Raw genomic sequence first — 12945 nt, forward strand, 5'->3', positions numbered from 1 at the left:
TGTCAAAATTCTGTTATCTTTTCTCGGTCGCTCGTCAGAGTGGCGATACAAAATAGGAGCAAATATAAATCTCGTCGAGGGTCAAAACCAAACACCAAAAGACGCGAAGTTAGCGGTAATTAGTTTTTCATTGAAATTTTGCCCGGTTTCTTGACGTGAGTGTTGGTGCTCGAGCGTTATTTGTGATTATAATCCATCGTACGAGGGAACATATGTGTGAAAAGTGAGTGCGCCGCAGGAGACGGCAAACAGAGGAGTACAAATATCAGCCAGCTGCCTTCATCTGTGTACATACTTGCATGAGCAAAGGTGACAGTTTTAGAAAAATGGGCATGAGTCCTTCCGAGGTAGGCAAATCTGTTGGCCAATTGCTGCACCTAATTTGATTAGTTGTCACGAGTTTTCGGGGTTTGCAGAATGATCTGACGATAAAGCAATCAGCCGTCGTTCGACTTGTTCGGTGTGACTTTGTATATTTGCGCATAGTTATATCTTCTTTCCTAAATGTAGTATCTATAAACGTTAATTTGTAGCATAAGATTATATTATTGCTTCCAAACTATTTCAAATTGTCTCCTAGGTCAATCCACTTCATGTGTTATTTTCACAGCGAACATGTGCATTAAAGAAATGCGATTTTTAGTTTTATGGGTTTTATTGATTAATGGCATAATGCATGCGCTGTCAATAACCATTGGAAACATGTTTTTTAGAGATGCGGTAAACTACAGATGTTTCCTCTCTAGACATGTACGCTGCATCTTACTTCGCATTTGAAAAATTGGCAGCCCCTAACATGTTATTGATATCGTGTATAATATTTAAGTTGAGTCAATCTAGTGAAGAGAAGAGACAAGTTTAATTATGATCCAACAACAAAAATTCTGAATGTTATTTTTCACAAAAATCTTGTTAGTAACGTTTTTTTATGACTTTTATTTTTGATTCTGCCAAATGAGTTTTTTCATGATAAAATTTTTTGAAATGGTATTTCTTATGTCAATTTAGTTTGCATAACTTGTGCACTGTAGCTATTCACTTTTAGAATAATTTGAACCAATTCCAATGAAGAGAAATCAATTTTTATTCTGAAAAATTACCCAATTGGTAGGTCGTATCTCCAGATAAATTTGGTAATTAGCAAAATTATAATTATAATATGTTCATATCTCTTCATTACCTACTTCGTTGTTAACCGTCAGGCTATCGAATAGTCTGTAAACAAATCTATATTAAAATTTAAATCACTGGGACCGGTGAAAAATGCAAAAAAATTCAACGGGCAGTTATGATCCCTTCCCTTGTCACTCTAACTTCGAACGGAAACAATTTGAACTCAACATCATATCTCGAAATTACTATATGGGTTTTTAATGAAAAAAAAGGTCATTCTCTGTGAATAACTGCAATGTTTATTATTTATGGAAGAAAAACTCAGCGACTTCTCAGCTACTGATGCGATGGTGCTAGAGGTAGGTCAAAAACATGACTCACATCGGATGCTGAGCTTTTTTTTCCCTTGTAGAAGACTGAACCACTGCGACCATTGTTTGATCTATTGTGGTAGGATGCTGAGCTTACTGGAACTGAAACAAAGGCCACAATCTAGAGACCGTCGCGTCGTCGTAATCTGACGATTAATGGTTCTGTTGATTTGCCAGGTATTTTCTCAGTGGTCCAAAAGTCCATTCGATGCACAAGAATGCAATTTGTCAGCAGTGTGTAGCTGTATTTGATTCCTCAACCCACACCTTTGTTTTGTGCAAGCGTCTTAAGGAATGTATTAAATTTGTGGAACGTTGCTGAGAAACATTCAAAATACTTTTTGCTTCAACTTTTGTGAAAAATATGTCTGTGGGGCTTATTTTTATCTCGTTTTGTTTTTGTTTCGGTGGTGACTATTTTGCTCGAAAAACCGTTTTGAAATAATTGGAAAATTATACGTAATTTCTAATTTTATTCCGGCTGTTTATACTTAGAAAAGCTTAGTGTTGAAGCAAAGTTTTGCTAATCAAAATGAAATTATAATCTCCAGCTTAACATACGTAGTTGACTCAACATCATATTAAATGGCTCTGTTTTGCAATAGAAGTCAAACCACAGTCTTCGGCTAGGTAGTTCATATTTAGATTTAACATTTACCAAAGAATTTTTAACTGCTGGCAATGTTGCATCATAGCCGGTACAATTTTTATTTTGTAATATTCGTGCTCGTCATGCAGACATCATGAATGCATATTTTGACTGTTTACTTTTAAAATTTCTGTATCGCTATTGGAAAATATCATAGATTCTAAATTAATCTCGGTAAAGTAAACGAATGTTATACAGGATATAAATTATTATTGAACATCATTCATAAAAATATTTCTCGTTATCCAAAACTTCGGCTGATTTCTCAGTTTCAGTTTGCTGAGCTGATACAAGAATGTAACTCTTAAGACTGTTTATCTTCCTCGTCGACTCACACTCGAAATTGCCTAATAAATTTACAATCACTGAAAATTAAAATACACCTGAATTACATATAATACATAAAATGTCCTTTATTTAAGAAAATTCCATATTTTATGTTTCGTTTGTAAACTTAGAATAATAATTAAATGCTTATTGGTTGATAATAATATTTATTTTAAAGCCAAAGATATCGAAAAGTAAAATCACAAATGTTCATCAAAGCATTAAATATTAAAAAGTTGATTCGTAAGATTCTTTTGGAATGTTTTTTTCAAGACTCCCGCATTATAGAGTATGTTTGAGTCATAGACGAAATTTATCGGTAATCAGATAAACCAGTCTGTAATCTGAATACTTATCACATTACTGAGAGCCGCTATAAAATAACAGTTAAAATTTATTTAATTTCGATTTGAAACAGAATTTGGTTTAGTACTATTAAAGTATATTATTGTGATCTGAATAAATTTATATTTTTCAATATAACAAAATATTTTTGACAACATGCAAGTTAATACATTGAATAATTTACCACATCTACACAAATATAAAATATAATATTTCGAGTTTTTCACAAACAACAAAATGAAGCAATTTAAATCATAATGTTATTTTTGTTGTGTATTGTTTTTTCATATCAAATCTATGAATTGAAGAAAGTTTTGAAAAATCTACCTTATTTGTATACTAATGACAACGCTAAAAGTTATGGCACAAGCTAATAATACTAAACCGGTTCCCATTGTAGTCGAATCGGTTTGCTCTCGCTTGTGTGAGAATGAATTTGTGGTTCAATATGAGCGGCGTACTTTCTTCGTATATTTACTTCTCTTACATACCATACACTTCAGAATAGTACTATTGTAAGTTTTACACGCATTGCTTAGAGTAAGCTATTGGGGAATAACGACAAAAGGCCAAGTTTCGCGAGCGGCATGAACTGATCCTGCGCGTTGTCGTTGGCTCTGCGGGAGGTATGATGATAATCTAGTGAGAGAGAATGCACTGCAAACCAGTGATGATGATGATGATGATGACGACTAGACGGTCTGTTCGGCTTGTTCCATCGTAACGTGCTTCAAAAAACCGCGACCAGTTAGCGAGTATGTTGGACAGTTCAGTTCGAACGCAGCCGCGGTGCAGTTCGTAGCCGCGTGTGCTCTTCGGTGGATTATTCACGATCAAGATTTCCGTGTAGTTGGTCACAAAATAAATTTTTCCGGTGTGCGAAGGCAATGTTGGGAGTTTCCCTTTGTGTGTTTGGGTCCTAACAAAGAACAGTTTACTTGATCCTTCTTCAAGGTATCTATATTGCACAGACGATAGGTAATGCAGGCCATGAACCTTTCTTCAGCATGACTCAGACGAAACATGAATATTCAGTAGATCGTTGAACGTGTCGTTGTTGCGGTGTTCCGGCAAGGAGCAGAAGAAAGAAAAATCGCAGACAAATATATTTAATTCTGGCTCTTTCCGAGCGGATTTTGGAAAGCAACCGGTATCCCCCCAACAGGCACGCATTCGGATGAAATGTGTGATTCGGATTTTTGTTTATAAATATTTTGAACGTCTTCAACCCGCCGAGCAGGCTATTCGTACCCCTGGATTGAACAGATTTGTTTTAAAAAGAAGCTGCCAACAGGAAAAAAAAGTGGTGTGAAAGATTTTTCCCGCCCGGATCCGGAGAGAAGTGTCGGCCACTTCTGTTGAGTACCACAGTGGCTAGCAGATAATGGGAGAGAGCGATTTATTAGTGATTTTTCCGAAATCAGAGGAATTATTCGAATGCCCTTCTTCGAGTGTTTCATGTAAGTGTTTGGAATCATTGGCGAAATTGTTTGTCTGGAACTTATCAGGAAGGTGTTATTCGCTATAAATGGTGAAAGTCTTTTTTGTTCCTGAATGGAGAGCGGTAGCATAAGTGAAATGTGGAATGAATGTATGTTTTTATGTGAAAGTACGATAACCTTCATATCTGATGAATTGTTTTTGGATTCAGCTTTGATTTAGTAGTTCAATCTGTTTCAGTTTTCAGTATTCAGCGAACAATTTTGTTATTGTCGTTGGAATTCAAAATTTAGCTATAAGACTTAGGTAAACATAAAAGAAATTAACCACGATTTTTTTTTGAAACAAGTTTCACGAATTTCGCGCTTATTTCAGGATACACAAAACAACGATAGATTTTGTGTGTGTAAATACCGACTAAAATAAATGAATAAATTTGAAGAACAGATTAGAAAAGGCTAAAAAAAAGTAATATTTTTAGAAAAGTAATAAACATTTTCTAAAAAAAAAAAAACTTGAATTCATGCATCCAAAATAACAGAAATTGTGAACAAGCGCAGAACTTGAATGTACTATTGATAACACTGTGCTACAGCGATTTGAAACTTCTGAAGCGACTTAGTGTAGGTTGTAGGTGTTATTGAGTATAACATTCGCCCCAGGCCCGTAGTTACCTAGTGGGCTAGGGGGTGCTTAGTCCCTCCACGCGCTTGCATTGCCCCTTGCGCCATTTTCTTCGTTCTTATAAATAAAGCGAATTCTTCAACTATTCACACTTTCTAGATTAGCTTTCGTATTTTTAAGCTAAATGTATTACTTTTAAATTACTTCCTTTACAAAAAAACGCCAGTAAAATTTCTGTGCTCACCACGAAAAACGGAGTAGCTACGGCTCTGATTCGCTCATACTAGAAATTGTCTGAACATCCCTGAAATTTGAGGTTAAGGTCAAAATACCGTTTTTTGGAACCCAGCGCAAAATTTTTTTAACTCAGTAATTTATAAACCGATTTCAAATATTTTTAAGCAGAGGAAAAATAGAGCTTTCAAAATATATACAGGTTTGTACTAATTTCACCAGAATAAGTTGAGGTCTTCAAGTCCAAATCCATTTTTTCATATTTCTTCAACCAATTTTTCAATTGAGTTTGAAATTTTCCGTTTATTTTTGTAAGAAAAGTACTACAAATACACTGACACTTTGAAAGTATAATTAATTATGACTCAAATAAATTGTTGTATGGAAATCGGATGATATTTGGCCAAGTTATATTTTTTATGAAAAACAGAATGTTTGTTTATACCTATGGCATAAATATTTTTGAACTGTGTCTTTCACGGTGTTACAGATGAGAAAAATGCAAGAGCTTCTGAGGTGACCTAGTGTAGGTTACTTTCTACGTCTATACTTGAAGCTCTTCAAATACCCCTGAAATTTAAAGTTATAATCGAAACCCCATTTTTGGACCTTGGTTTATATTTTTATTTAACTCTGTAATTATTCAATCGTTTCTCTATATTTTGGCTGTTCTATAAAGATTTGTCAGGGATTTCAAAATATATAGATATATCTATAGGTTTTACTTATATGTAATGAGTAGTCTTAAAATGAATAATTCACTCTAGCAATATATTATAGTTGATTGCTACGAATAGCTTGCAAACTCATCAGATTGAGTAAGCATTGATAAATTGTAAGCCATGATGAATTGAGCAAACCGTTGCAAATGTTGCGATTACTGTTATCTTTATTTGCATCTTAGTTTAAATATATTCGTCATATATTTTTCATCTATTGATTGCACTGTATATAATTGAAAAAATGAAATCTGCAATAAAAGCTAAAAAATCTGCAATAAAAGCTAAAAATTCTGTTCTTTTTAAAAAAACATCACAGCTCAGCCAAATCTCAGCCAATTTTCGTATAACAACGGTTATTGTTCTCAAATATGACTATTTTTTTCACGATTTTAGTATGACAGTAGCAGAGTAACTGTAGCAAGATTTTAGCATAGCTTGTTACGAAACTGTGTGAGAGATCGTGAATAAAGTTGAAAAATTAAGAACAAATATAAAACATCTTGTTTGTTTGAAAACAACTTACAGGTCGGACTCGATTATATACAGACTCGATTATATATTGACTCGATTATATATGATTCGATTATATATAAAATTGTATATAATCGAATCATCAAAATTTTTTTTTTTAATTTTAAATATAACTTACCTAAAGCAGCAATGTCGTATAGGGATCGTCCAAAATACGTAACGCTTAGGGGGAGGTAGAGATCTGACAAAACGTCGCAATCAATACTAAAAATTTTGAAGATCTATACAAAGAGCGTTACCTAGAGGAAAGAGGGGGTCGAAAATAGTTTTTATTTACGGTACGTAATTAATGGACGTTCCCTTCAGTCCAATATGATGTAACGCAACATTTTTTGACCCAAAACGTTGATTTTCGAGCCATTATGTTTCAAGTAAAGTAAAGCTGATCTAAAACAGAAATATCACGAGGGAACGTTTACAAATTATGTAACGCTCAGGAAACGGGAAAGAGTGTTGGGTTGGCAAAGTGTTGCAACCCATACGGAAAATTTAAACAAAAAGCATGGCAAAGGGGGAAAGGAGATCAACAATAATTATTCTTGCGTTACGTTATGAAAAAGCGCTTCCTTATTGATTCATAAAAGTCCGTTCAAATGTTACATAACGCAAGCCTGGTGTGCTGAGTATTGGAAACATGTTGGACAAAGTGGTAAGGGTTTTCCGGAGTCCAATATATATGTCACGTTAAATTTGAATGGACCCTAATGTTACTACTTCAATGTTAAGGTTGAGGTGATAGAGATTGACTCTTTTCAAATACTTATTTTTATGAAGTTGAAATCAATACTGGTGAGCAAAAATTTAAATAAATTAAAGGCAATGTTTTCAGCTAATCTACTATCTACCCAATACGCAAGTCAAGTCTATGAATAATATTGGATGAAGAGGGGATTGAAATAAATTGACGAAAATGTATAGTTTCAAGTACTGTTTCGATAAAATACTGTTATGATAATTTTAATGGTGGCTTTCGTTTCATTTTTCAAAAAAAAATACTTAATCTTCGGCATATCAGGCATCGCATTGCTGATGTAATTCCTTACGTAAGAGCAGATTGTCGAGTGTTTCAACGAAGTTAAATCCCGCGGCTCCGGTGATTTTACGAAGCTAAATCCCTCAGCTTGTGTGTAGGCCGAAGCTTCATGCACAGGGTAGGGGATTAGCATTGCACACGCGCACCGGTGAACTTGCTTACACATCACGCAGTGCAAGTTGCAATACACGCCGTGTAGTGTTTCTATGCAAAAGTGGCACCCGTGCAGCACGGTGTAGTGTTCTTGCCATGGCTGACTGCAATAACATAAAGAATAACTACGAAATCTATACATGCATATATTTTTGTAAGAAAGGTTTTTTGCGACTTCAAGGGGGTTAGTCAAAAAAATTCTACTTATTTATTTAAAAACAACAAAAGATGTATGCAAAATAAACAAAAAAAAAATTTCAGCTTTTCCCAAAAAAGATATACACACTTAAAACTGGAGCTTGGCCAAACAAAAATCTGAGTTCACTCGGCAACTTGGGGCTCAACCAATATTTCAGCAAAAAAAAAAACGGTTGCCGAAAGTCGTCAGATTATTTTACCGAGACTTCGTCAAAAAAACTAAGCTTGACGAATCTCGTTTAAATTTCTTGCCGAATTGAACGTTAAACACTGTTGATTTCGAAGTCAGCAAAAACATTACTAATATCTCGGCACGATTTTTTTTTCGTTGCCGAGTTTCGGCAACTCACCTGTCATTCTCATGAACGAGTTGACCGCCATTTTTTGTGCAAATTTGTGCAAACGTGTTACGTACGAGCATTCGATTCTGAGGGTGCAGTTCAAAACTCATAGCCCAGATCTTTCTGGATAACTAGTTATGAAATTAGAAAACTATTTCAAATTATATTTGAGATTTCCATATTCAGCCAGGGATTAGATTTTCCACCTTCTGTTTTCCTAGTAATGTCTGTTTTCTACAAAGTATCTTTTTATGATACTCTCCGATTGAAGCATGTACCGCCGCCACGAAGAATATACCGTAGGAAGAGTTGGGATGGCTAAACATTTACAACTTGTCTGTCTATGTCGAAGGATTGTTTACAGGAAAACAAAGAGCGAAGATGGGGTGAGGAAAATCACTTGACGTGAAAATTCAAACAACATTCCGACGGAGTGTGAAGGCAGGCATGTGTTTGTTGATCATCACGAGGAGGCGCGTATTTCACCTTAAACGATGGATGGCTCACCGCACGATATTGGGTTTGGTTAATGAGTGAGGTTTGCCCTGCTGATAGTTGTGTTGTGCAACCCATGAGGTTAGAATTGTTTAACCAATTGCATAAGATTTCTCGAGCAAGTGTGCATGCATATTTATACAGTCTCGGGCCAGCGTCGATTATCGTAGAGTTCATTTCAATTAAGCTTCACCTAATTAGTGCAGTTTGCAAGCTAAGTGGATAGCACGAATAATCATTATCATTGCTCAAAAACGGTTGCGTGAACCTGTCAGTAGCGTCGAATATTTCTTTTCCAGCTGACAGCTATTTATTTCTGCAAACGAAAATATGCCCGGGTTATTGACCCACAGCTAAGATCATGCGCATCCTACGCAATCTAAAGTAAATCATCGTAGCGATGGGCCATCGTTGCTCGTTGGTAACACAGCCATCTAATTCAAAATTTACTCTTTCTTACGAATATATCGCTTCTAATTGAAATGAACTGGCCATAATTTTGCTAGCGCGAGCATTTGTCTAGTCGTTTCAAGCAGCTGACTTATTTGCATCCAATTTCAAGCTGCTTCGCGGCAGTTTCATGGCAGCTTCTCCCATTAAAGGATTCTGAGATGCGCACAGAAAAACAAGCAAAAGAAACTGCGTATAAATTGTTCATCGCGTTCGTAAAATTTATGAATTTCGTTTATCGATAGACAGTAGATAGCGAAGAGCACGTTTCCAACGATGTTTATGTGGGTATATTTTATGCTCGTCATTATTTTGCTTGGGCCACGTTCTACTAATTTTATGATGATTTTCTTTTCGCCGATTTTAAGTTGTTTCTAGCTCTAGCGCACTTTGTAGTCGATTATGGGAAACTACGACATGCGTAACATATGTACGCTAATGTGGTAAGAATTTGAAGCGACAGCTCTGAAGCATTGTATTCTCAGTAATAAAATGTTTACAACCTTGGCACACTTTTAGGGTAGTTAATTTCGAGTAGCTGTAGTAAAAAAGTATTAAAAATGCTTTGGATACGCACTTAAGACTGGTGATCTGATTTAACGACAAAATCGTTATGGAACATATAATTATTTGTGGGTTTATGTATTGCGTCGCAGTTCTGAATCTCACTTTATTATAAATATATTAAAATAGGAATAAGCTTTTCCATTCGACCACGTGTAATCTTACCACAAAAAAAAAACACGCGCTTATTCCGAAACTCAAATCTATATTCCCACAGCGCGTCAAAACTAAAGAGCGCGTGGAAAGTCTTCCCAGATCATTAGAGCAAACAGTCTGGGAACGTGCTTTTCCGGCTCAAAAATTTAAACATTCTGCTCAGACACTCTTGCCGCCAGTAGCGGCGAACCGATCGAAAGCAAAAAACAGCTAGCTATCCTATTACTGGGGGCCTGCCATGCTCCGATCAGCACGCTCTTTCTTTCCGCACGGCTCTTGGGTACCCGACTTCGTTTAATATATCCGTGCAGCAGTTCCTGTAGCGTGTAATACTTTTCATAAGAACCTCCCACTGTGTCTCACGATGGGTCATCAACCAGTTGCTTGGCGTACATCATCATGACGGAAGAAAACGCACCGATTTGTTGGTAGCGTCGGACAGTTTTAAATTTCAGTTAAAGTTGAGTTAAATTGTGGACCTCATATATGTATTAAATTTGAGCCAGTTTGTTATCAAAAAGACTGAAGTAACAATCGCAATAACCACAATTTCGGTTTTGGATACTCATGGATTGGGTATGATTTGTCGTACCCCTTGGTAAAACTCCTTTGTGTTGAGTATTACGGAATCAATGCTAGAAATTAGTCTTAACTCTCATTCTTTCATCGCGTGGTTTATCATTCTACTACTCGTTCAATTAAAAAAGTGTTAATCGATATATTTTTACTATTACACTCGAAACAATGATTTATGCTACTGCTTTAGATGGTTTGTGCACGAAAAAGTTCAGTAATAACTTTCGTTTAACGCAGCATTTTAACGGTCGCTATGTGATTTAATGATGCTTTTTTCTAATTTTTATAGTTAAAGTTAACTTCCAAAATTTGTTGATTGGGCAGTTCAAAGATTATTTCGTGAAACACAAAGGACTAAAACGTAATTATAATCTGCACTCTGTACGTTATCTGCTAAGGTTTTTGCGTTAATATCTTCGTTATTTTTGTTGTTGGAAGAGTTACTCTGGCAGCACGACTAACGCTGTGCGCGTGTGAATTGTCTGCTTAGTAAAAGTTTGCATTTAAATTGTTTTATTTTTTCACAAGTTTTTTTTTACTGAAACTAGTGTGTTTTCTGTGAGTAATTACTACAAGGTTGGAATATCCCAATCCGCACGAGAGTCACAAATGAAATAGAACTTTTTTTTTACAATTGTCCCCCGAACGTTTTGAAAATAATATGGAAATAGTTTTTGTAATCGAGTAACCATTACTTTTTATAGAAAAACTTTGTTTATTTTCTTACAAAAGACACTAAAGCTATAATCAAAAAACAAATATTTTCTTTATTTTGTTTCCGTGATCATTGAACTACAATTTATTTATTTTTCTCTGAAGAGTCACAGACGAAATCATTTCACTTGTGAAACGAAAGTATTTTTTCCATTATGTAGTCACGGTGATAATTTGAAGTACAAATGGTTTTTTGTCTTAGAATAGTCACCAAGAAATTAAGAGGTACATTTAAATTTTTCTGACAAAGGCACAGTGACTTTTTAAAGAAATAGTTTCCCCAGTTAGTCACTGTGACTGTGACCAATCCGCACGAGAGTCACAATTAATATAAAGCTTTTTTCCTATAATTGTCACCCAAATGTTTAAAAAATAATATGTAAACAGTTTCTGTAATTGAGTCACTAAAACTTTTTGTAGAAAAAATTGCCTGAATTTTCTCACAAAAGACACTAAAGCTATGATCAAAAAACAAATATTTCGTTTTTGTTCTCTCTGTGACAATTGAATTACAATTGATTTATTTTTCTCTAAAAGGTCTTAATTCAAAATATGTTACTTTGCAAACAAAAGAATATTTTTCATTAGGTAATCACGATGATAATTTGAAGTACAAATGACATTATGCCATTGAATAGTCACCAAGTCGTTGAGAGGTGCGAGTTTTCCTAATAAATTCATGGTGACATTTCATAGGAATAAACATTCTTTTTTAATACCTTTACCTTTCTTTTTTTAGGAAGGGTTTCACTTTTTTTTGTCTTCCTTCATGTGATGGTTTTCTGTCACTGCAGTCACTTTCACTGCTGGCAATTGCAACTTCGTTCGCCTTCACGTTCGCCTCTTCAAATGTTGCGAATGTGTACTTCACTCTGTAATTCGTATATTTCTTCCACTTGGTCACGTCAGGAATTGAGTGTGGGTCACTTTGTAGACCAGATTGGTCCTTTTTTGGCCACCACAAAACTTCACCGTCTTCCCACGAAGGAGGAACTACTTCAACCCATCCTTTATTGTTTGTCTGTACGACAACAACTTTGAAAACAGTGGTTTCCTTTTTATCACTTGTAACCGACTTGCTCACTCAACAATTCTTATAAACAATGATTAAGAATGTCACAAAAAGTAAACATCTGTGCAAAACCTGACAAATGTCACCAGTTAGTCACCGTGACTTTTGTAAGAAAATATATACACCGAATGTTGTTTTAAAAGAATGTGTGACCTTTTTAAAAACTTATAAGTTATTTACATTGTCACAGTGATTGTGGTGATCATCTATTTTGGTGTGACCAAACATCACAAAAAAAACATCTATTCAAAGCCCAACAACTGTCCCCAGTTAGTCACCGTGACTTTTGAAAAAAAAAAAGTATGTCAAATGTTGTTTCAAAAGAATATGTGACCTTTTTAAAAATTTATAAGTTATTGACATTGTCATTTTTGTAATCATCTCTTTTGGTTAGAATGAATATACTGAATTCTTTTTTTCGCGATTTGTTTTTACGTGATTTTATTTTACACGATTTTTTTACACGTGGCGAAAGATTTTATCAAAACGACGCGATCTTTTTTCACAAGATTAATTCAAAGTTACGGGAACCTTTTTTTGCGCGGACGTATCAATCGCGTAAAAAAGAACCCAGTGTATTACAAGAGTAAACATCTCTTCGAAACCCGACAAATGTTACCATTTAGTCACCGTGACTTTTGTAAGAAAATAAACGTCAAATGTTGTTTTAAGAAAATATATGACCTTTTTAGAAATTTTTGTTATTAACATTGTCACAGGTATTTTTGTTATTAGTTTAATTTAATAAGGTTGTATATTCCCTCTAAATAACGTTTAATTAGTATTGTCTCACAAAAGTCACCGTATCAATTGATCTTTATTGACGATTCTAAAAAT

At 34.9% G+C, this 12945-nt stretch overlaps 1 protein-coding gene across 3 annotated transcripts in view; it reads left to right on the top strand.

Annotated features, from left to right (window-relative positions):
• The window catches only part of LOC129721114 (ubiquitin-conjugating enzyme E2 W), a 53842-nt gene continuing 40897 nt past the window's right edge, over positions 1–12945 (top strand). Inside the window, exon 1 of one of the 3 annotated variants that reach the window (XM_055673287.1) lies at positions 1–347. Coding sequence is in view for 1 of the 3 variants with exons in the window: in XM_055673289.1 (XP_055529264.1) it covers positions 300–347 (48 nt within the window). In the remaining 2 variants the exon portion in view is untranslated. Of the gene's footprint in view, positions 348–3557; positions 4266–12945 lie in introns of those variants that run through there. The other 2 variants (XM_055673289.1, XM_055673286.1) reach the window with 2 other exon arrangements.

The sequence above is a fragment of the Wyeomyia smithii genome, chromosome 2, assembly GCF_029784165.1.
Source record: "Wyeomyia smithii strain HCP4-BCI-WySm-NY-G18 chromosome 2, ASM2978416v1, whole genome shotgun sequence".
NCBI classification, from domain to species: Eukaryota; Metazoa; Arthropoda; class Insecta; order Diptera; family Culicidae; genus Wyeomyia; species Wyeomyia smithii.